The sequence below is a fragment of the Ailuropoda melanoleuca genome, chromosome 1 (genome assembly GCF_002007445.2).
Source record: "Ailuropoda melanoleuca isolate Jingjing chromosome 1, ASM200744v2, whole genome shotgun sequence".
Classification (NCBI taxonomy): Eukaryota; Metazoa; Chordata; class Mammalia; order Carnivora; family Ursidae; genus Ailuropoda; species Ailuropoda melanoleuca.
This window is the reverse complement of record NC_048218.1, coordinates 112,955,498-112,981,132: the sequence shown is the minus strand read 5'-3', so window position 1 is coordinate 112,981,132 and position 25,635 is coordinate 112,955,498. Positions and strand designations below refer to the sequence as shown.

Genomic DNA, 25,635 nt, shown 5'->3' with positions numbered 1-25,635 from the left:
AAAGGAGGAATTAATGAAAGAGACCAGAGAAGAACAATAGGTTTAATTGAACCAAAAGCTGTCTTTGGAACAGTTAGTAGATGACCTTTTGACAAACGTTTCATGAATAACAGAAGTATAAAAAATGTTCTGAGTAAATAAGGGTATGCTGAACTTTATAAATTATAACTTAATATTTTGAATAATTTTATGCCAATAAACTTTAAATGAACAACTCTAGTAAAATATAAATTTTTAAAACTGACTTGATTAAGTTACTTGTTAGACTAATAATTATGTTCTCCTGATTGGTAATGAAAAATTTGTTTTCCAACTTTTCCCATTGCCAAAAAAAAAAAAAAATGTACCAGGCTAAACAGTTTTCCAAGGACAAAAGACACTTTCCATATTCTTTCAGAGAAAATTTACGGAAGAAAATCTGCCCAGTTCATTTTATGTGGCTCTTAACAACTTTAGATACCTTCCTTAGTAATATTAAATTCTAAATAACTTTGATACTGAAATTGGAAAAGGACAAAAGATAGTGTAAAAATTATACACAGTTGTATTTCTGAATATAGGTATAACTATCCCAAGAATAATATTTGCAAATTGAATCCAACTGTATTTATTTGTTTATTTTTTTTTAAGATTTATTTATTTATTTGAGAGGCAGAGGGAGAGAGAGTACATTCGAGGGGGGAAGGGCGGAGGGAGAGAATCTCAAGCAGACTCCCCACTGAGTGGAAGCCCCATGTGGGGCTTGATCTCATGACTCATGAGATCATGACCTGAGCCAAAAGGACTTAACCGACTGAGCCAGCCAGGCGCCCCCTAAATCTAGCATCATTTAAATTAAAGAGCATGATCTTTTAGAATTATTCCAGGAAACCAATTCTAGGAAAGCAATAGTATTATCAAACATTACATTAAAATATTCAAGAAAAAAAATGATTACCTCATTCAGTATAGGAAAAAAAGTGTTAAAATTCAACACCAGTTAATGATAAAAACAAATAACCAAGAATACAGAGGAACTTTCTTAACCTATGAAAGAGTACCTATCTAAAAGCTACATTCAGTAAACAGCATGCTGTATGGTGAAATTTGAGAGACAGTCTCTTTAAAGTTAAGAAATATTTTGATTCTTAAGTACACTTTTTATTTTCCTGGATCACAAAAATCTCTGCATTTGGTGAATCAGTGAGTGGGTCAGCGTGCAGTTATTGAGGAGTTGCCGGAACCTTTTCTAAAAGCCTACTTATGAGTAAATTCAAGATAATTGAATCTTTACTGTATTCCTTTTATATCTCCTAAAGAATACTATTTTTGCTTGTTTAATGATCAGTATTCTTTAAATTTTGAAGCAAAGTAGGAGGGACACCTGGGTGGCTCAGTCTATTAAGCATCTGCTGTTGGCTCGGGTCATGATCCCAGGACTCTGGGATTTAGCCCCATTAGGGGCTCTCTGTTCCTCCCCCTGTCACCCCTACCCCCCGCTCACGCTCGCTTTTTCAAATAAATAAACAAATCTTTTTTTTTTTAAAGATTTTATTTATTTATTTGACAGAGATAGAGACAGCCAGTGAGAGAGGGAACACAAGCAGGGGGAGTGGGAGAGGAAGAAGCAGGCTCATAGCGGAGGAGCCCGATGTGAGGCTCGATCCCATAATGCCGGGATCACGCCCTGAGCCAAAGACAGACGCTTAACCGCTGTGCCACCCAGGCGCCCCTCAAATAAATAAACAAATCTTTTAAAAAAAAGTAAAGCAAAGTGGGAAAAATGCTTAGTAATTAAAATCATAGCATGTATTTATTGACTTTTTAATCACATAATTTTGAAGTTCAGTACTTTGTGTCACATCATTGTGAATAAACTATTATTCCTCTAATCTAAACAATTTTATTGATTCCTTTCAGGTTTGGTATCTTTGCAAAACTAAGATAAAGTCTTAATAATTTATAATTGTCTTAATTCTTTGTAATTAAAATAATATTCTGAGAATAAAATAAGTTAATAAGGTGAACTCTTCAAAAAGATCAATGCATTATTTTCAGATTGAGAGACACACACACACCCAAATATTTTTGAGGATTAGTTATTACATGGAATGTGAAGAAATTTAGTTTTTAGCAAGTAATTGCAATAACCCAAAGTTATGAAAACTTGCAGCCCGAACTACAAAAATGTGAGGCATTATAGAGCATGAAAGAATATAAAATATTATTGGAACATTTTAATATTGTATTTTCAGTGAAAGTATATGTTATGCTTCATCAAAAGAGTCCACACTTGTTATGTGTAACGCCACGACTGCGAAATTCGGAAATGATAGATCCGTCATTCCAATGGCATGGGCCAAGAGGAAAAATTATTTCAGGTAGGCTTTTTGTTCAATTAATTACATTTTAATTACATTAATATGTCTGAAATATATGCAGAACAAGAGAATATTCGTATCTCTTATATATGTATCTGTTTCCTCAAGTTTTCTTTTTTTTTTTTCCCTGTGATTTCCCTTTGTAGTGAGAGTCTCACAGTGTGTGTAGCATTCTCTAGGCAGCTATATTCCACAAAAATGTGACTTTTTTTTTAAAGTTCATAAAGTTATTTTGGTAACCTCAGTCAGACTTTTCTTAGTCAAGTACGTATGAAGAAGCAGATATTATTCTGGCTTTTGTTAAAAATACAAATGAGCCCTTTGAACTACAGATTTACAAATATGATTTTGTTTGTTTTTCTACAGCTCCACATTAGGACAACTTGGGATTTTATTAGTAATTAGAGTTTTATGTTTTTTGGTCTTATATTTCTTTCTGACTAAAATCTATACCAATGTGGATTATACTTGAATTAAATATTATTATTCATTAAGGGAAAAAAAGACTAAATTTAACATTGAGTATTTTAGTATTTAAAAACATGCTTTTAGATATGCTGCATGGTTTGATGGTGATTGTGTATTAATATATTACTGGTGCTGTGCTTACAAAAGAGGAACTTAGTACTCAGGTACTCATCCAGAGAAGGTAGACTTAAAACCCATCTGAATGATAGCCTTACAGTTTTCAACAAATTTTGAGAAAACAAGATCTTATTCTCACGAAAATACTTTTTTCCACATAGTGATTACTATTGATATGACTGATGTGATCAACATTTTTTCTATTCAGCTTCTTTTGTTGTTTTGAAATGCATATCTTACTTTTATTCTAATTTTTCATTTGCTAAAAGCTGATTTGTTTTTGCATTGTAGTTTAAAAAGTATATAGCTTAGCTGTTCTTGTTTTCAGCCTCAGTAAATATCCAGCTTAGTGAATTTTCATCCTAAAGATCTGTTCAATGAAACGCCTAGTTATTTTTGCATCCTTTCTGAGGAAGTTTTCTTTATCGCTCTATTCACCACATTTCCTTCCTTCCTTCCTTCCTTCCTTCCTTCCTTCCTTCCTTCCTTTTTTCTTTTTCTTTCCTTCTTTCTTTCTTTCTTTCTTTCTTTCTTTCTTTCTTTCTTTCTTCCTTCTTTTCTCTTCTTTTCTTTTCTTTTCTTTTCTCTTTCTTTTCTCTTTCTTTTGATCCTATTGGTATTTCGAGAGAGTGCCTGTTGACAAAAACCTGCAGGTTTATTTTGTTATGTTGTTGGGGGAAAGCAGTATTTCCTACCAACACTTTCTGAGGAAACATTCATTGGAAATATTTATTTTGTAATATGTTAATTCACATTTTTATATAGTTGAATGATCTCAGCTGTATATTTGTATAATATTTATGCTGATCCCAAAGTAGCTGAAAGTTTAAAGAGGTGCTCCTCTCTTCGGGTGAGGTGGTCCTTCAGAATGTATTACTCAGCTCTTAATTAGTGAGTGACTGCTTGGTAGTTGCCATTGCCCTAGGCTTTGTGGGAAATGCAAAGATCATACCTAATATCTTTGCCTGACTGTAGTAATGCAGGAGGAGGGAATTAGCAGAGATCAGTAACAGAAATCCTAAGAGACTGTGCACTTAATATAAATCCAGGAAATGGACCAGGTATAAAAACGTCCAGTACCGAAAATGTAATCGGATTTTATTTTTAGTGTTCTATAATGCACATAATGTCATGCAAACATGTATGTTAAATATATTTTACATTTGGTGTTAAAACTCTGTAAGTTCAGGGGCCCCTGGGTGGCACAGCGGTTGAGCATCTGCCTTCGGCTCAGGGCGTGATACCGGAGTCCTGGGATCAAGCCCCACATCGGGCTCCTCTGCTATGAGCCTGCTTCTTCCTCTCCCACTCCCCCTGCTTGTGTTCCCTCTCTCTCTGGCTGTCTCTGTCTCTGTCAAATAAATAAAATCTTTAAAAAAAAAAAACTCTGTAAGTTCAAAAACAGAAGCTTTTAAGTATTGAATTGTTTTATTGTAACAAATGTTACTCCTTTGATTTGGAGATTGAAATCTGAAACATTTTCTTCTCTAAGATGCCATGCCAGTCTTGTAGTTTATCTTGCAAAGTATAGTATATGATTGAATTTTGAGTCTTTCAACTAGGGGCAATAATTTATTTTACTCACTTTCATAATGGAAAATGGGTGTTCAGCAATGTAGCTATAATAAAATCATATCAATAGTGTTTATTTATAAAAACTATTCTCAGGAAATTCTGGTAATCTGGCATCATGATGATATTTTAGGTTGCAGTACATGATCGCATCATAATTCACTGTCTACCAGTTTTAAAGCTCATTTGTTGTACTATCATTATGATTTCAGAAAGAACTGGAAATGTCTAATTTTCGTAAAGCTTAAGAAGTAGAAAATCTCGGGGTGCCTGGGTGGCACAGCGATTAAGCCTCTGCCCTCGGCTCAGGGCGTGATCCCGGCATTATGGGATCGATCCCCACATCAGGCTCTTCCGCTATGAGCCTGCTTCTTCCTCTCCCACTCCCCCTGCTTGTGTTCCCTCTCTCACTGGCTGTCTCTGTCTCTGTCGAATAAATAAATAAAATCTTAAAAAAAAAAAAAGTAGAAAATCTCTTTGGACTCTAGATTAAATGCGCTCGCTGTACTTAGTTATCTTTTTATGAATATTCCAAAGTTAGTTTCCCAAAAGTTGAACAAAAGAAATCATGTAGTTATGTAATTACTTGCACATTCTCCTCGAGAGAAATATTCAGATTGTTTAGATGGGTTGTAAAATATAGGGGACCAATCTTAGATTTGGTCTCTCTTCTTCCCTCTCTCCATCTTCTCTCTCAGCCCACACTCCCCCCATTTCCCTCCCTTTCTTTCTTTCTTTCTTTCTTTCTTTCTTTCTTTCTTTCTTTCTTTCTTTCTCTTTCTTCCTTTCTTCCTTTCTTTCTTTTCTTTCACAGCAGGAGTGAGCACAGGAGCAGGGAAGGGGCAGTGGGAGGAGAGAGAGAATCCCAAGCAGGCTCTATGCTCAGCATGTAGCCCGGCACAGAGCTCAATACCATGACCCTGAGATCATGACCTGAGCCGAAACCAAGAGTCAGACGCTTAACCAGCTGAGCCGCCCAGGCACCCCTCTTTTAATATTTTTTATTTACAAACGTAATGCATTTTTTGCACAAATACCTGTATCTCCTACTCCAGCCCTCCTTCCATTCTGATGAATTAACTGGTTCTGGTGTGTGGACTTTCCCACTTTTCTGAACATATATAAACACATATATGCACATCTGTTGAATTTTACCCTGTAACTACACTCTTATTTTTAACGAGATAATAGATTATATTTTATTCTACCTTACTATTTTTTTTTTACAAAATGAAACATTTCATGTATACAAATATATATAAGATATATGCAAGTTATGAAACACAATAAAACAAATATCCTAGAACCTACAAGCCAAGATATAACATTACCAAGACTGTTGCACCTCCTAGTAAGTTGCTTAACAATCCTATTCTTCTTTCCCCAAACCCATGTTAGGTAAACCTAACCTTTTACAGTATTATTCCCTAGCTTTTCTTAATGTATTTGTCATGTACCTAAACACACATACACATACTAGTTATTTAATTTTTTGGACAGCCCTCTTCAGTATGTACAATCATTTCCTCCATTTTATATGTGAAAAAACAGAGGCACTGAGAGAAGAAGGTACTTACCTGAAGTCATGTGCCTTCGAAGTCTGGCTTCAGAGTTCACAAGTGTAATCTAAAGGAAGTAGGAATAGGATTTTCCTTTCTCACCATTTTGTGAGTTTTTGTATTTTGTATCCTTTAAAGAATTTGTCCAATTTAGAGTCTTCTTTCAGCTTGCTGAATTTGTGTGCATGAAGTAGTTTGTGAGACTTTCTTTAGTATATTCAGGATCTGCATAATGTGCCCCTTCCGCATTGATATTGGCTTTATCTTTTCCCTTTCATTTTGATCTCTCTGGTTACATGTTTAACAATTTTACCAGTCTTTTCAAAGGACCAGCTCTTGGTTTGAAATATTTTTCTCTTTTATTTTTTGTTTTCAATTTCATTGGTCTCTGTTTTTTTATTATTTTCTTTCTTCTGTAAGATTTGGGTTGTTTGCTTATCTCATGGTGGTTGTGAATTCTGGATTGACAGTTTTTTTCTTTCAACATTCTAAAGATGCCCTTCTGTATTCTTTTTCCTTGCATGGTTTCTAATGAGAAGTCTGCTGTAATCTTATGCCAGTCCCTCTGTGGACATTGTGCCATTTTTTCTAACCGACTTCAAGATTTTTTCTTTGCCTTTCATTTTCAGTGATTTGAATATTATATACCTCTTTTTTGTTTTTTATATTTATTCTGCTTAGTATCCTCTAAACTTCTTGGACATTTCGTTTGGTATTTGCCATTAATTTTGAAAATTCTTAGCCATTTTATCTTCAAATATTTATTCTGTCTCATGCTATCCATCCTCTCCTGAGATTTCAGTCACACAGATGTAACACTGTTTGATATTGTTCCAGAGCTCTTGGATTCTTTCTTTTTGGTGGTGGTGGCAGTGTTTTATTTTTGCTCTTTGTGATTCAGGTTGGTTGTTTCTTTTGACCTGTCTTCAAGTTCATCAATTCTTTGCTTAGCTGTGTCAAGCTTTTTACAAGTCCATGGAGGGAGTACTTCATCTGTGTTATTATGGGGTTTTTGTGTGGGGGGGGGTTGTTGTTGTTGTTCACTTTGTTTTGCTATTAGTTCTAGCATTTTCATTTAATTATTTCTTAAGGTGTCAGTCTCTGCTGAAATCTCCTATCTAGTCTTGCATATTATCTATGTTTTCCATTAAATTTTTTGGTACATTTGTCATTGTTATTTTATTTTATTTTATTCTATTTTTTTAAAAGATTTTATTTATTCAACAGAGAGAGAGAGATAGCCAGCGAGAGAGGGGACACAAGCAGGGGGAGTGGGAGAGGAAGAAGCAGGCTCATAGCGGAGGAGCCTGATGTGGGGCTCGATCCCGTAACGCCGGGATCACGCCCTGAGCCGAAGGCAGACGCTTAACTGCTGTGCCACCCAGGCGCCCCTGTCATTGTTATTTTAAATTAACTGTCTAATATTTTTGATATCTGTGTCATTTAAGAGTCTGCCTCTATATATTGCTTGGTATTTTGGAAATGTGTCATTTCTTTCTTTTCCACATGCCTTCTAATTTTTTGTTAATGGGACATCTTGAATAAGACAGTAGATAAGTATTTTTATGTTTTGAGATCAACACCTTTTTAAAAATAGTGTTATGTCAGGGCGCCTGGGTGGCTCAGTTGGTTAAGTGTCTACCTTCGGCTCAGGTCATGATCTCAGGGTCCTGGGATCGAGCCCCACATCAGGCTCCCTGCTCAGCAGGGGAGTCTGCTTCTCCCTCTCCCTCTGCCCCTGCTCATGTATTCTCTCTCTCTCTCCCTCAAATAAATATTTTTTTTAAATAGTGTTATGTCTTTAGTATTACGAGTTTGTGTTAATCTAGTCAAGAATTTGGTTTTAATATTGATTGTTATGGTGGTTATTGAAAGCTTCAGATAACTTTTAAAATGTTTTAGGTGTCGGCTGGTTCATGAGAAGTTATTTTTCCCTAATGTCTAATCTTTCCTTGGCTTTTGTACTAGTTGGCCTACTACTTCTTGCTGACTTTTCCTCAAGGATGAGGCTCTTTTTTTCCCTTCCTGTTTCTTTCTCTAGTGGTACCGAGTTTCCACAGTGCCCCAGGTGAATATTTTTGTTCCTTTTCTCCCTGTAGATGAAAGCATTGTTTCTTACCAGGAAGTGGGGGAAATGGGTGTGGGTAGACTTTTGGCAGGGTTTCTGGGCTCCTCCTCTAGCCATAACCCAATGGGAGTCTTGCTCAGGATTCCCCTCACCTTCCATTTGATCATTCAGTTGTTGCTGAAGGTAGAGACTATAACAGGGTATAATACCCCCACTCGAATATCTATAGTCCTGAGAAGCTTCACATGTTTATACTGGTTGACACTTGGCTTTTAGCAATTCACTGCAGACTTTTAGCTGAGTCTTCTTAAATGCTTGGATCTTTGTTCTATTTATAGGTCACTCTCTATCCCCAGGTTTCAGGTTTGTTGGTTGCCTTCCCACTGTAATCTTTTGATAGGTTCAAGAAGAGTTGTAAATTGACAGTTTGTCTTTTTCCTTACTGTGATAGTGGGATTGACATTCTCATAGTTAGTTTCCGTATCTGAGCAGAAACCAAAAGTATAAACCTATTTTTAAAAATAATAAGTTGTAATGAAATTGTGCTTAGATTTTGCCATGTAATTTTAGAGCTCTAGGACATAGACTTCTGGCAGTCTAGTCCAACTCTGAATTTTAGATGATCAACCTAAGTTGTAGAGAAAGAAGTACTGCCTAATTCAATTATTCATTGACTGTATGCTATTGTGTGAGTTGTTACAGTAATGTCCCTCGGCATCACAAAATTCCCATTCAGATTTAGTTACTTAAAAGTCATTTTTTGAGTAGTGTTATAGAGTAGCTTTTTCTGTTGGCTATGAAATCCTCTGGGTATCTTTTCAAGTGTACCACTTTTAATTTTTAAAAATTAAGGTGAGAGGGTGTTTTCTTATGGACCATATGCTACTTGTTTTTCTGGCTGCCCTAATATTTAACATTGTAGTAGGCATTCAAATATGTATTAATGATACTTCTCGATTGGGAAAATGTCATTACAAATGATTGCCAAGAATGCATACCCTGATTGACAGCATGATATTTAAAATCTCGGGCACTTTTTTTTCTTTATAGTTTGAGAAGAATAGGTATTAACTCTTCTTTATTTTTTTAAAGTTTTTATTTAAATTCCAGTTAGTTAACATACAATGTAGTATTAGTTTCGGGTGTACAATTTAGTGATTCAACACTTCCATACAACACCCAGTGCTCATTGCAAGTGCACTCCTTAATCCCTCACCCATTTCATCCAGCCCCCCACCTACCTCCGCTCCATCAGTTTGTTCGGTAGAGTTAAGAGTCTCTTTCTTGGTTTGCCTCTCTCTCTCCCTTTCTCTCTCTGTCATTTTCTCTCTCTCCCCCCTTTTTCTTATGCTCATTTGTTTCTTAAATTCCACATATGAGTGAAGTCATATGGCATTTCTTTTCTTTGACTGACTTATATGGGCACCTTTTATTATATTTACTATCAAGTATTTGTTTCTGCTGAAATATAGAGCAAACACTTGAAAACTTGTTAATCTGTCTTGGAAAAGAGACATGTTATGATAAATATGTAATCTTTCATCAAAACATATTCATGAAGAAATAGGGATTGCAGTACAAACATAGTCCCAATTTATAATCCTTTTTTCAGCTTCATCCAGGATATGGAAATGAGAATTTTTAAGGCATAAAACTCTATGTAAAATCCTTGAGGGAGAAGTATCCATCTATCCGTTTCTCCTTCAATATCTGAAGTAGAGCTTTGCATGTACTACACACCCAACACACTTTTATTGAGCAAATTAATAATGAAAATTTCCTCCCTAAGAACATTCATCTTTTGTCTTACTTTGAGGAAATAAATTTATTCAGAATCTCAACTTGAAATTTATAATAAGTTATTTACTTAATAATACTTTCCATTCTAATGAATGGCATATTAAATTATTGGGTGAGTTTTAATATAATGATTTTCAAATGCAAAACTGGCTATGAATTTTCAAAATGACAGATTGAATTACCTAAGGATTTGTAGCTTTTTCAAGTACTTCAACAGTTGTTGTTATTTGTCACAAGAAAACAGTCCTGTGAGGTATACTATCATGTATCATGATTCTTTGTTTCACAATTGAAGGAACTGAACTTCAGAAAGATTAAGGGATTACCCGAGGGTTACACAGTTCGTAAGAATGAAGGGCAGATCTAAAACCCACGTCCGAAGCCTCTATATCACACTCTTTCCCATTACACAGCATAGCTTTCTCCCATTGTGATACTGAAGTAATGAAGCACGTGGAAGTCAAAGGGGCTCTTACATCCAGTCCTAACTCTCAACGCTGCAGCTCTGTGCTTGGGTGATTCGATCTTCTGTTTTCTTTTGAGCAGCCCTTAAGGTTGTAACCCAGCCTTTGCCTGCTATCATGTGTAATGACTAGAAGTACGTATTTGTTAGTAATAATCTTGGGTTAGCCTTTGGTCTGGGTGTATTCCTCCCTTTCACCTGTAGTTTGTAGTTTGTAAGCTTACAGGAGGCCGGACTTATCCATAAAATACACATATACATAATTACTTTATGGTGTATGCAGATATCTACTGTTTTCATTCATATATGAATATCTGTTAGTGCCCACATCAATGCAAGGAGATCAGGAGTGCATTAAGTACATGTAATTGTTAGTCTCTTACTGCTTAGGCAGCCACACGGTGAACCTGGTTAGTAAAAGTCAGACACTTAGAAGGTCATCCTGCCACCTGCTGTCAACAAACACCAGACACAATGACTAGTTATGCCCCCAGCTCCTTTCAGTGATTCTGTAGGTAAATTTTGATGGTTTTGCTGTTTAGAAAATATTTTGTCATTTTATCTCAGCGTCATGTCATTTAAGCAGCTAAAGACTGTATCTTATTCCTTTTTTAGAGAACAACACTGCACAAGTAACATCCACAGGAAGCCTTATATTCCAGAACTTTGAGGAGAGCATGAGTGGAGTGTACACATGTTTCCTGGAGTATAAACTGACTGTGGAAGAAATTGTTAAAAATCTTCAACTAAAATATGTTATATATGGTAAGAAGTACATTTAGTTGTATTTTAACATTTCTTCGTGTTTTCAAATATTTAAGTATCTTTAGGTTTGTCTTAAAGGCACTTTGTCATTTTTAGTCTTTTAATTACAGAAAAATTCCTGCTTGCCTGTGTTTTACAAATTACTCTGTAAAATGTTAGTGGTGAAGCCGGGTCTTGGTTTTTCAGGGGAAAGTTGACAGGAACACATAAGTTTAAGCTGATGAATGAAAATGGGGGTTAAGTAAATCATGTTTTCAAATTATTATGATATTATAGCCTGTACAGCTTTTAAATTCTGAGTTCACGCTTGATGGCACACTGCCCTCCCCCCAGACAGGAGCATGAAATGTCACTGTAAAATCTTTTTCTAAAAGTGGTTTGATCTCTGGGAGTTTGAGCTTGGGAGAGCTGAGCAGATAATGGAGTGGCCAGGAGAACAGCCTGAGCAAAGGTGGCTTGTAAGTTCCCTCTCACCGGGGAGGCCCACGTGTGGCAGAGCGGGTAGTGGCCCTCCCCTATGCACGTGTCTGATCTCCTGCACTTGTCAATGTGCTATCTCACGATGGTAGAAGGGACTCTCTCTGCACATAGCAATAAGCTACGGATCTCAACAAGAGGAGATTATCCTGAGGAAGCTGAGTAGGCCCAGTATAATCACAGGGTCTTTATAAGAGGAGATGCGAAGGTCAGCGGCAGATAAAGGACACGTCACGGTAGAAGGAGAGGTCTCAGTGGCCGTCTTTGAGGATGGAGGAGGGGCCACATGCCAGGGAGTGCAGGAGGCCTCTAGAAGCTGAAGATGGCAGACATGGAGCTTCCCCTGGAGCTTTCAGAAGGAATGCACCCTAATTCTAGCCTTGTAAGATTCACTTTGGACTTCTGAGTTCTAAAACTGCAAGATGATAAATTTGTGCCATTTTAGGCCACTACATTTGTGATGATTTGTTGCAGTAGCAATAGGAAACTAATGTACCATCCTTCTCACAGCTGAGTTACAGAACAAATGGCAGAATTATTAGTGGTTTCCCGATAATTTTTGGTCACTGAAAAAGCACTATCCCATATATCCAAAAAAAGACATAATTTTTTAATGAGAAATTATATTAACTTTCTTAGGCAAAAATTTGTTTAAACTTCTGAATCAGTGATGTTTCACTTTTGTTACATAGTTTTCTCCATCTTGTTATTCCATAGGTCATGTCTATACCGAATATGATCTCTGATGAGGGTGTATTCACATAAGCTGGCAATTGTAGCAGTGCCTAAAATGAATGCTAGTTTATAGTAATGATGAGCATAGCTAATCTGTGTTTTTACACGTAATTCTAATAACCATAAAACGCACATAGCACTTCTGCAAGGCATTGTCACAGTGCTTTATTTGTATTCAACTTATTTGATCCCCATAACAGACCGTGGAGCAGATACTCCTGTGTTCTGTGTGCAGACTCTGAGGCACAGAGGGGTTAAGTGACTCGGTCAGGGCCATGCTGTGAGAATGCGGGCAAATTCAGATGTGAATCTAAGAATTCTGATTCTGGAGTTGGTGTTCTTACCTTAAAGTTAATTTATATTATATAGGCACAAAAGCCAATCAGATCCCTTTTTATCTTTTTTAATATAAGCTCTTTAGTATACACATTTGGTGTATAAATGGTATTTTAATTTAATTTTTTGGGGGGGTATAGCTGACACACATTGTTACGGTAGTTTCAGCTGTACAACATAGTGATTCAGCAACTTTAAACTTTATGCTGCGCTCACCACGAGATACACACGTGTTTTTGTATTATGGAAATTAAATTGTTAGTATTTCTGTAAGAAAAATTCAATAAGGTAAAATCTTCTACAGAATATTCACAGTGCTATTTTTGATCAATTTTGCCGGTTTCCCTACAAAGAGTGGACCAATCTATATCCCTGACATACTATATGAAAACTTCATCTTTTATAAGATATTATATTTTCTGTTGGTTTGTGTGTGGCTTGTGCTGAGCAAGCTTCCTTGAATTAGAATAACTGAATTCACTTTTAATTACATTTTTATATGTGAAATGTTTAAAATTTTAGAAAGTAACAAAATAACATAACACCCAGAATTACTATCAGATTTAAATATGGTAAGACCATGGATGTATGGTGACTCATTGCTTTAATATGCTTGTCCTTAATTAGTAAATTTGAGCATTTAAAAGTATTTTTGGTACTTAGTAGATTGTGTTGCCTTTTCAATTTTGATGCCATTTTCATTTTGAATGATTTGTCTTTTTCTCGGTAATTTATAGGGTCTTACCAGTCTGCATACCAATCCTTTATCATATTGCAGTAGCTCCTGCCTATCTATTATTATCATGTTGTTTATGCTCCAGAAGGTTCAAATATTGTTGTAGTGAGATTTACCAGCATTTTTTGAGTTGGGATTTTTTTCAGTTTGATTTTTTTCTGAGTTTGTGCCTTATACCTAGAAAATAAAAAGTTTCCTATATTTATTTGGCTGGCCTGTGTTTTTTTATTTTATGTTTTAATTAAAAGAGTTTGTTTGTTTACTTATTTATTTATGGCAAGTGAAGGGTGGGGCAGAGAGAGAGAGAGAGAAAGAATCTCAAGCAGACTCCGAGCTGAGTGTGGAACCTGACGTGGGGCTCTGATCTCATGATCCTGAGATCATGACCTGAGCCAAAATCAAGAGTTGGACACTTAACCGACTGAGCCACCCATGGCCTGTGTTTTTTTAATTAAACTTTTTTATTTCCAGATAATTGTAAATTCATGCGTAGTTACAAAATGTAATCCAGAGATCCCATGTATGCTTTACACAGCTTACTCTCATAGTGACATCTTGTGAACATATAGTACATAATTAGGCCAAGATACTAAGTTTATATAGTACACTGATCTTAATCAGATTCCTTCAGTTTTATAGTACTCCTTTGTGTGTGTTGTGTGTATTTAATTCTTTAAGTTTTAGCACAAGTGTAGTCTCCTGTATCCACTGCTACAGTTAAGATACATAGCAACACCAGCAACAGAAGTATACTTTGGGTTGTCCTTGTTTTTTTTTTTTTTTTAAGATTTTATTTATTTATTTGAGAGACAGAGAGAGTGAGCAGGAGAGAGAGAGAGCACAAGCTGAGGTGGAGGGACAGGGGAAGAGGGAGAAGCAGATCCCTGCTGAGCAGGGAGCCCAATGCAGGACTCAATCCCAGGACCCCGGGATCATGACTGAGCTGAAGGCAGACACTTAATGGACTGAGCCACCCGGGTGCCCCTGGGTTGTCCTTTTATATGCAGCCCATTTCCCTCTCACCACCTCATCATGACTGACAACCACCATCTTCTCCAATTCTATAACTTCATCATTTCCAAATTATCACATAAGTAACAGGAACATGGTATATAATTTTATGGGATTGGCTTTTTTCATTTGGCTTAATTCTCTGGAAATCCATCTATGTTGTTGTGTGTGTTTATCATTCATTCCCTTTATTCTGAGCTGTATTCTGCAGTGCGATGTGCCACAGTCTTTAACCCCTCACCCACTGAAGAACATCTGGATTGTTTCAGGCTTGAGGCTATAACATATAAAGTTGCTGTGAGCCTTGTGTATAGTTTTTTGTGTAGATAGAGGTTTTTATATCTGTGGGATAAATGTCCAAAGTGCATATACGGTGGATCGTGTGACAGTTCCATATTAGTTTTATAAGAAATTGCCAAATTCTTTGCCACAGTGGCTGTGCCAGTTTACATGCTGACCAGCAGCCTCTCTATATTCTCACCTGTATTTGGTGTTGTCATTATCTTGTATTTTAAACATTTTGATGGGTGTGAAGTGATATTTCATTGTGGTTTTCATAAGTGTTTTCCTAATGTCTGTGGACATCGAACATAATTTATGAGCATATTTGCCATCTGTATACCCTCTTTGGTGAAATGTCTGTTGATATCTTTTGCCCATTTTCTAATTGGTTTGTTTGATATGTTACCATTTACTGTTTTGAGTTTCTTTTAAAAAATACATATTTCTGTATATAGTCTTTTGTAGGTTATGTTATTTGCAAATATTGTCTCATAGTCTGTATCATTTCAGTGTCTTATGGAGATTTTTTGTCTTTTTTTTTCTGAAGGGAAGAGATCCAGAATATATTTTTTTAATTTTTAGTCTTTTTAACCTTTTGACCCCCTCATCTGTTTTTTCTACCCTTCACTACCTGCCTATGGCAACCACCAATCTGTTCTATGAGCTTTTCTTTCCTTTTTTTTTAAAAAGAAAAGATTATGCATATCAGAGAAATCATATGTATTTGTCTTTCTCTGATTTATTTCACTTGGTATGATGCCTCCAAGGTCCATCCGTGTTGCCACATTTAGAGACACAAGTGTGCACACATTCAAATCCCAAGATTTCTTTAGCTATTCAACCATCAGTGGACACAGTTTCCTTATCTTGGCTGTTTAAGTAGTGCTTCAGTGAACGTGGGGATGCAGATATCTTTTTGCATTAGTGCTTTTGTGAGGGATAAATCCAGAAGTGGAATTGCTGGATCATATGGTTAGATCAATTTTAATTTCTTGAAGAACCTCCATACTGTTTTCCACTGTGGCTCTACCAGTTTGCATTCCCAAAAACAGTACATGAGGGTTCCCTTTCTCCATATCCTCACCAACACACGTTGTTTTCTGTCTTTGATACTAGCCATTCTAACAGATGTGAGGTGATACATCATTGTGGTTTTGATTTTCATTTCCCTGATAATGATGTTGAATATTTTTTTCATGTACCTGTTGGCCATCTGTGTGTCTTTGGAAAAATGTTTATGTAAATCTTCTGCCCATTTTTAATTGGATTGTTTGTGTTTTTTTGCTGTTGAGTTGTATCAGGTCTTCATGTATTTTTGGATATGTCAGTTACATGATTTGCAGAAGTGTTCTTCTATTAGTAAGTTATCTTTTTTATTTTGTTGATTGTTTGCTGTGGAGAAGCTTTTTAGTTTTATGTAGTCCCACTTGTTTATTTTTGCTTTTGTTGGTTTATTCTTGGTGTCAGACTAGAAAAGTTGCCAAGGAGCTTGTCACCTAGATTTTCTTCTAGGAGTTTTATGGTTTCAGATCTTACATTCAGTTCTTTAATCTACTTTGAGTTAATTCTTGTGTTTGGTGTAAGATAGTGATCCAGTTTCATTCTTTTCTATGGGTGGTCCAGATTTCCCAGCACCATTGATTGAAGAGACTATAATTCCCATCATTGCATGTTCTTTGCTCCTTTTTTGTAAATCAATTGACTGTGTATATGTGGATTTATTTCTGGGCTCTCTAGTCTCTTCCATTTATCTGTCTCTGTACCATACTTTTTTCATTACTGTAGCTTCATAATAGACTTTGAAATCAGGGAGCATGATGACTCCAGCTTTGTTCTTTCTCAAGACTCCTTTAGCTATTTGGAGTCTTTTGTGGTTCCCTACAAATTTTAGGATTGTTTGTTTTATTTTCTGTAAAAAATGCTATTGGAATTCTTTTTTTTTTTTTTTGCTATTGGAATTCTGATAGGGATTTTATTGAATCAGATTGATTGGGGTAGTGTGAACATTTTAGCAATATTAATTTTTACAATCCATGCACATGGACTATCTTTCCACTTATTTGTCTTCTGTTTTTCTCCTTAATGTCTTGTAATTTGTAATAGTTTTGCAGAGCCAAAGTTTTTCAGTTTTTTTTTTATTTCGTGAGGTCTGTTTTATCAAAGTTGTTTATTAAACCTACTTTTGATATCAAGTCTAAGAATTCTTTGCCTAGCCATAGGCAAAGATATCTTCCTATTTTTTCTAAAGTCTTACAGTTTCACTTTTAATGGCATACATTTTCAATGAATTTTTGTATAAGGTATGAGGTTTTACTTTTAATATATGGACACATAGTTGTGCCAGCTTCATTTCTTGCAAAGTCTATTCGTTCTCTGACGAATTGTTTTTGTACCTTTGTCAAAAACCAGTTGGGAATGTTTGTGGTGGTCTGTGTCTGGGTTCTCTAGTTTTTTCCATTGATCAATAGGTCTATTCCTCTGCCAGTACCACACTGTTAGTTAATATAACTATATAGAAACATTCAATACCACGTAGAGTGATTCTTCCTACCATCCTTTTTTGTGAAGATTGTTTTTGTGGTTTTCAGGCCTTCCCCTTTCCATATGAATTTTAGAATAATCTTGAATGTATCTACAAAATGTCCTGCTGGAATTTCTATGGGAATTACATTTATTCTATAGATACATTTGGGGGAGAATTGTCACCTCTACTACAATGAGTGTTTCAATTCATGAACATGGTATATCTCTGTTTAATTAGGTCTTTCTTAATTTCTTTTATCTCTTATTTTTTAATCTATTATTATTTCTTTTATGTACATGTTAAGTACATACCTAAGTATATTATTTTGTTTTTTCAAACAATTATGGATGGTATTAGGTTTTAAATTTTGGATTCCACCTGTTTATTGTTACTATATAACCAATGCTTTATTATTTATGTCTTAATCTTTTAACATGTCGTCTTGTTAAGGTTACTTAACAGTTCTAGAATCTTTTTATTTTGTAAATTCTTTGTGAAACAGTCATGTCATAAACACACAGGGATAGTTTTATCTCTTCTTTTTTTTTCAATTTGTATACCTAGTTTTTCTTATTGTGGTGACTAGGACTTCTAAATTTTGCTGAATCAGAATGGTTAAAGTAGACATTCTTGCCTTGCTTGCAAATGTGATGCTACCTGCAGTTTTTATGTAGGTGCTCTTGATTAGGTTGAGGAAGTTTCCTATCCCAAGTTTGTTGGTTATGTGTGTACGTATGGAAAATTGTTGGATTTTGTCAAGTGTTTTTTTTTTTTCTTGCATTGTGATAGTTATGTGGTTTTTATTTTGTAGTGTATTACATTCATTGGTTTTGAAATGTTAAACCAACCTTGCATTTCTGGGATAAATCCCACTTGGTCGTGATGTATAATTCTTTGAGTATGCTGTAAGATTCAGTTTGCTAGTGTTTTGTTAAAAGTTTTTGCATCTATATTCATAAGCGATTGGTCCATAGTTTTCTTGTGATAAATTTTTTGTGTGGTTTTGCTGTCAGGGTAATACTAGTCTCATAGTATGAATTGGGAAGTTTTTCTTCATGTTCTGATTTTGGAAGATTTAATTAAGAATTGTTAACATTTCTTTAAACGTTTTCAGAATTTGGCGTGCCTGGGTGGCACAGTGGGTTAAGCATTCAACTCTTAGTTTCAGCCATGAATTTCTCATATTTCTTTTTGTCATTCTAATTTTATTCCATTGTAGTCAGAGAAAATACTTTGTGTTTCAGTCCTTTTAAGTTTATTGAGATTTGTGGCTTAGAATATGCAACATCTTTGAGAATGTGCTATGAGCACTTGAGAAGAAAGTATATTCTGCTGCTGTTGGGTGAAGAGTTCTATAGATACCTGTTAGTTCTGTATGGTTCATGACATTACTCAAGTCTTCTATTTCTTTGTTGTTCTTCTGCCTATTTGTTCTATTATTGTAAGAATGGTATTGATGTCTCTAACTAATAGTGTTAAGTTGTCTATTTCTTTATTTATTTTTGTCAGGTTTTGTTTCGTTTTGGTGCTTTGTACTAAGGTCTGTCTGTGTTTATAATTGTTCTGTCTTACTGAGGGATTGTCCCTTTTATCTTAATAAAATGTTCCTCGTTTTTTCTTGGAAAAGTTTTTTTTTTTTTCATTTAAAGTCTATCTTGCCAGATAATTGTATAGCCACTTCTGCTTTCCTGTGTTTTCTGTAAACATAGTGTATCATTTTTTATCTCATTGCTTTCAATTTATTTGTATCTTTTAAGGTAATGTGTGACTCATGTAGACACCAAATAGTTGATATTGCTTTTTCAATCTAGTTTCACAGTGTCTGCCTTTTGATTAGATAGTATCATTCTTTCACATATAACATTATTTTTATATAATTAGATGTACACTATTGCTTTATTTCTTGTTTCATGAATGTTCCTCTATTTCTCATTATTTCTTTTTAAGTAAGTGCATATTTTTAATGCAACATTTTAATTTCTTTAATGATTTTTCACTATATATTTGAGTTATTCCCTTATTGATTGTTCTGAGACTTACCACATATATCTTAGCCTATCACAATCACCTTGACATTTATACTAACTTAATTCCAGTGAGATATAGAAATGTTACTCTTATGTATATATATTCCCTTTTCCTGCTTTTTGTGGTATTAATATTATACATGTTCTGTTTGTAAATGTTGTACAACTGACAATACATAGTTACTATTTTGTATAGTTTTATGTGTTTCTGAGAAGCCAGAAATAGAAAGGACAGAAAGTGTATGTTTATTGGTTTTATCAGTCTTCTTGGTGATCATTTTTGATTTTCTTCCTTTGCTCCCATGTATCAAGTTACCATCTGTAGTCATTTCCGTAGCCCCATATGGGGGACCTTTGGTATATCATATACAGATTCTTTTATACAATTGCTCTTTAAATCCATAAAGAGGAAAAAAGTAGAAGAAATATGCACTTATATTGTCTTTGTAATTACATATTTACCTTTCCTGGAGCACTTTGTTTTTTGGTGTGGATTCACATTATTGACTGAGGTCATGTTCTTTCAGTCTGAAGAACTTCTTTTAACTGATTCATTTTTTGGCCACATCACATCTGCTGAGCCCCTTGGTCCATTTCTCCTTTTACTGTTTTCATTTTTCAACTGCAGTATGTCCACTTGGTTCATTTTTTATAATTCTAACTTTATAGATATTCACTATTTGATGTGAGATTGTCGTTGCGTCCTCTGTCTTTAATCATAATTTCCTTTTGTTGTTTTAACATTTTCTTTCTTTTTTTTTTGTGCTCAAGCCAGGGGAAGGGGCAGACGGGGAGAGAGAGACAGAATCCCAAGCAGTCTCCATGTTCAGTGTGGAGTCAGACATGAGACTGAATCTCATGACCCTAAGATGACGTCCTGAGCCAAAACCAAGTGGAAGGCTCAATGGACTGAGCCACCCAGGCACCCGTTTTCATATATTTATGATGAATGCTTTGAAATATTTATCTTTTAAATCTAACATCTGAGCATTCTCGTGTTTACTGTTCCCTAGTTTTTTCCAATACATGAGTCATAGTTTCCTGTTTCCTTGTTGACTCAAATTTTTTTCCAGAAACTGGACTTTTTAGATAGTATAGGAACTCTGGGTAGTCACCCACAGCCCTGCCCTCCCCAGGCTTGTGATAATTATTTCATATTTATTTGCTTAGCAAGTGCCTACAGCATTTCTGTGAAGTTCACTCCTCACCCACCATAACACAAAGACATCCCACTCCTCCCCTACCAACCTCCCCTCCTTCCAGTTTCTTTTAGGAAGGTGCAGCTTGGGTGTACCCACAGCAGTCTGATGCATTTTTTGTTTTCAGCAATGCCCTGGGCATAAATTCCTCTGAAGACTAATCCAATTAAATTTGGGTTCCTTTGAAAGGATACTCCCCAGGTCAGTGTTTGAGATTTTTTTCTGATCCAGGGATAGCTCCTCCCAGCTGACTTTTCCCTTGTTGCTCTCTGACAGGAAAAGGAAAGGTTTTACTTGGAATGAGTAAGAACATCAGGGATCTTTCCCACAGCAGTGTCTCCTGGAACAACAAAATTGGGAAGCTTTAAGCTAAGGGTGCATCCATATTTATGAAGGGCTTTGCTGGGGTGGGGGGATACAGGTTGAAGTTGGGCAAAAAGTCATCTTAAGGTGGCAGAGTCCCAGTCAACGTCCTGAAGGTCGGCAGGGGTGGGCATCATCAGGTCTCTGGCTCCAGTGGGTCCAGTGTCTGAGTGCTCAGATTGGTTTAGATCCTGTGAAGGTAACTCAAGAGTGTGCATCAGTCAGACCTCTCTTTTGAATCAGCACTCAGAGTTTTATGGTTGTTTGTTTGCTTACAAATTTTTTGTTTGTCTTTCCACAAAGATTATGTCTGTTATCAGATAAGTAGTGGATAATAGATGATGAACATTGCTGGCTCTGGTTACTACAAGAAAATATTTAGCCTTCCCTGGTTTGTACACACACTTCTTCCTCCCCAGCCAGGGCCTCAGCCACCAGCCCATGTAGTGGTCGAGGATTGTGTTGCTGGAAAATGTCATTTCACCTACTGGGTGGTGCTTCATTTCGCCTACTCTCACCCAAAAGAATGTGTTTAAATCACTTTGCATTCCCTGAGCAATAGTGTGCAAGTTCACAAAGTGAGTGACTTGGACTAGATTGCTCAGCTTCTTTGTGGCTTTGAAGTTTTAGCACAGATTCTTTTAAAAGGTGGTGATAGAATAAAATGCATTAAACTGTGGTCTGCTCATAATTAATTGAGATAGTTGTCATAACTAACTACCACTGGGAATTTTTTTTAAATATTTTTTATTATGTTATGTTAGTCACCATACAGTACATCCCTGGTTTTTGATGTAAAGTTTCGATGATTCATTAGTTGCGTATAACACCCAGTGCACCATGCAATACATGCCCTCCTCACCACCCACCACCCATCACCAGCCTATCCCATTCCCCCACCTCCTTCCCCTCCGAAGCCCTCAGTTTGTTTCTCAGAGTCCATAGTCTCTCATGCTTCACTCCCCCCTCTGATTACCCCCCCTTCTTTATCCCTTTCTTCTCCTACCGATCTTCCTAGTTCTTATGTTCCATAGATGAGAGAAATCATATGATAATTGTCTTTCTCTGCTTGACTTATTTCACTTAGCATTATCTCCTCCAGTGCCGTCCATGTTGCAGCAAATGTTGAGAATTCGTTCTTTCTGATAGCTGAGTAATATTCCATTGTATATATGGACCACAACTTCTTAATCCAGTCATCTGTTGAAGGGCGTCTCAGCTCCTTCCATGATTTAGCTGTTGTGGACAGAGCTGCTATGAACATTGGGGTGCATATGGCCCTTCTCTTTACTACGTCTGTATCTTTGGGGTAAATACCCAGTAGTGCAATGGCTGGGTCATAGGGTAGCTCAATTTTGAACTTTTTAAGGGACCTCCACACTGTCTTCCAGAGTGCCTGTACCAACTTGTATTCCCATCAACAATGTAGGAGGGACCCCCTTTCTCCACATCCTCTCCAACAATTGTTGTTTCTTGCCTTGTCTATCTTTGCCATTCTAACTGGCGTAAGGTGGTATCTTAGTGTGGTTTTGATTTGAATTTCCCTGATGGCTAATGATTTTGAACATTTTTTCACGTGTCTCTTAGCCATTTGAATGTCTTCATTGGAAAAGTGTCTGTTCATATCTTCTGCCCATTTTATGATTTGTTTATTTGTTTCTCGTGTATTGAGTTTGAGAAGTTCTTTGTAGATCTTGGATACCAGTCTTTTATCTGTAGTATCATTTGCAAATACATTCTCCCATTCCGTGGGCTCCCTCTTAGTTTTTTTGACTGTTTCCTTGGCTGTGCAGAAGCTTTTATCTTGATGAATTCCCACAAGTTCATTTTATCTTTTGTTTTTCTTGCCTTTGGAGATGTGTCATGAAGAAGGTTGCTGTGGCTGATGTCAAAGAGGCTGCTGCCTATANTGAAAAAGGTTGCTCTGGCCGATGTCATAGAAGTTGTTGCCTATGTTCTCCTCTAGAATTTTGATGGATTCCTGTCTCACATTGAGGTCTTTCATCCATTTGGAGTTTATTTTTGTGTATGGTGTGAGAGAGTGGTCAAGTTTCATTCTTTTGCATGTAGCTGTCCAATTTTCCCAGCACCATTTATTGAAGAGACTGTCTTTTTTCCACTGGATGTTTTTTCCTGCTTTGTCAAAAATTAGTTGCCCGAAGAGCCGAGGGTCCATTTATGGGTTCTCTATTCTGTTCCATTGGTCGATGTGTCTGTTTTTGTGCCAGTACCATGCTGTCTTTGTGATCACAGCTTTGTAGTACAGCTCGAAATCCGGCATTGTGATGCCCCCAGCTTTGTTTTTCCTTTTCAACAGTTCCTTGGAGATTCGGGGCCTTTTCTGGTTCCATACAAATTTAAGGACTATTTGTTCCAGTTCTTTGAAAAATGTCCTCGGTATTTTGATCGGGATAGCATTGAAAGTGTAGATTGCTCTGGGTAGTATGGACATTTTAACTATGTTAATTCTTCCAATCCATGAGCATGGAATATTTTTCCATCTTTTTATGTCTTCCTCAATATCTTTCAAAAGTGATCTATAGTTTCTAGCATATAGGTCCTTTACGTCTCTGGTTAAGTTAATTCCAAGGTAACGCATGGTTTTTGGTGTTATTGTAAATGGGATGGATTCCCTAATTTCTCTTTCTTCAGTCTCGTTATTCGTGTATAGAAATGCAACTGATTTCTGGGCATTGATTTTGTATCCTNTTACTGAATTGCTCTATAACTTCTAATAGTTTGGGAGTGGATTCTTTTGGGTTTTCCATATAGAATATCATGTTATCTGCGAAGAGAGACATTTTGACGACTTCTTTGCCTATTTGGATACCTTTGATCCCTTTTTGTTGTCTGACTGCTGTTACAAGGACTTCTAGTACTATGCTGAAATATAGTGGCGAGAGTGGGCATCCTTGTCGTGTTCCTGATCTTAAGGGAAAGGCTTCCAGGTTTTCCCCATTGAGAATGATATTTGCTGTAGGCTTTTCATAGATGGTTTTTATGAGATTGAGGAATGTACCCTCTATCCCTACACTCTGAAGGGTTTTAATCAGGAAAGGATGCTGTATTTTGTCAAATACTCTTTGTGCATCTATTGAGAGGATCGTATGGTTCTTGACTCTTTTCTTGTTGATATGATGTATCATACTGACCGATTTGCGAGTGTTGAACCAGGCTTGCATCCCAGGGATGAATCCCACTTGGTCATGTGGATAATCCTTTTAATTTTGGCGTCCATATTCATTAGAGAAATCAGTCTGTAATTCTCCTTTTTGATGGGGCCTTTGCCTGGTTTGGGGATCAAGGTGATATTGGCCTCATAGAATGAGTTTGGTTGCTTTCCTTCTGTTTCTATTTTTTGAAATAGCTTTAGGAGAACAAATATTATTTCTTCTTTGAATGTTTGGTAGAATTCCCCAGGAAAACCATCCGGACCTGGAGTTTTGTTTTTTGGAAGGTTTTTTATCACTGTTTCCGTGTATTCATAATTAATTGGCCTGTTTAAAAAATCAATTTCTTCCTGTTTCAGTCTTGGTAGTTCATAGGTTTCCAGGAAGTTCTCCATCTCTTCCAGATTGCTTAATTTATTGGCATATAGCTGTTGATAAAAGTTTCTAATAATCCTTCCAATTTCATTGGTGTTGGTTGTGACCTCCCCTTTTCATTCATAATTTTATTAGTTTGGGTCCTTTCTCTATTCTTTTGGATAAATCTTGCCAGTGGTTTGTCAATTTTATTTACTCTTTCAAGGAACCAGCTTCTAGTTCTGTTGATTTGCTCTACTGTGATCCTGGTTTCTAATACATTGATTTCTGCTCTAATCTTGATCAAATGCTTCCTCGTGAGTGGATTAGGCCTGTTCCTCTGTTGTTGTTGCAGCTTCTTGAGATGAGAATATAAAAACTGCATTTTAGATTTTTCTATTCTTTTGAGTGAGGCTTGGATGGCTATGTATTTTCCCCTTAGGACTGCCTTTGCAGTATCCCATAAGTTTTGGACCATTGTGTTTTCATTCTCATTGGCCTCCATAAATTGTTTAAATTGATTTTTGATTTCCTGGTTTATCAAATCATTCTTGAGCAGGATGGTTCTTAGTCTCCAAGTGTTTGAGTTTCTTCCAAATTTTTGCTTGTGGTTGAGTACCAATTTCAAAGCATTGTGGTCTGAGAATATGCAGGGAATAATTTCAGTCTTTTGGTATCGGTTGAGACCTGTTTTGTGACCCAGAACATGGTCTATTCTTGAGAATGTTCCATGGGCATTAGAATAGAACGAGTATTCTTTGGTTCTGGGTTGTAGTGTTCTCTATATATCTATGAGGTCCAACTTGTCGAATATGGCATTCAAAGCTCTTGTTTCTTTGCTGATTTCTTGCTTAGGTGATCTGTCTGTTGCTGATAGTGGAGTGTTGAGGTCCCCTACTATTAGTGTATTTTTATCTATACGTCTCTTTATTGAGGTTAAGAGTTGTCTTGTGTATCTTGCTGGTCCCCTGTTGGGGGCATATATATTTATAATTGTCATATCCACTTGTTGGATACATCCTTTAAGAATAATATAGTGCCCTTCTGTGTCTCTATAGTCCGTAGTTTAAAATCCCATCTGTCTGATATGAGAATTGCTACCCCAGCTTTCTTTTGAGGTCCATTGGCATGAAAGATGGTATTCCATCCCTTTACTTTCAGTCTGAATGTATCTTTAGGTTCAAAATGAGTCTCTTGTAGACAGCAAATGGATGGGTCATGTCTTTTTATCCAATCTGCAACCCTGTGG

General features: G+C 36.3%; 1 protein-coding gene across 5 annotated transcripts in view; it reads left to right on the top strand.

Annotated features, from left to right (window-relative positions):
* The window catches only part of ZPBP (zona pellucida binding protein), a 108,511-nt gene that overhangs the window by 10,071 nt on the left and 72,805 nt on the right, over nt 1-25,635 (top strand). For 4 of the 5 annotated variants that reach the window (XM_034665374.1, XM_034665371.1, XM_011222937.3 and 1 more), the window contains exons 3-4: nt 2,235-2,360; nt 11,023-11,172. In XM_034665374.1, the coding sequence (XP_034521265.1) occupies nt 2,235-2,360; nt 11,023-11,172 (276 nt within the window). The remainder of the gene's footprint in view (nt 1-2,234; nt 2,361-11,022; nt 11,173-25,635) is intronic. The other variant, XM_034665367.1, reaches the window with a different exon arrangement.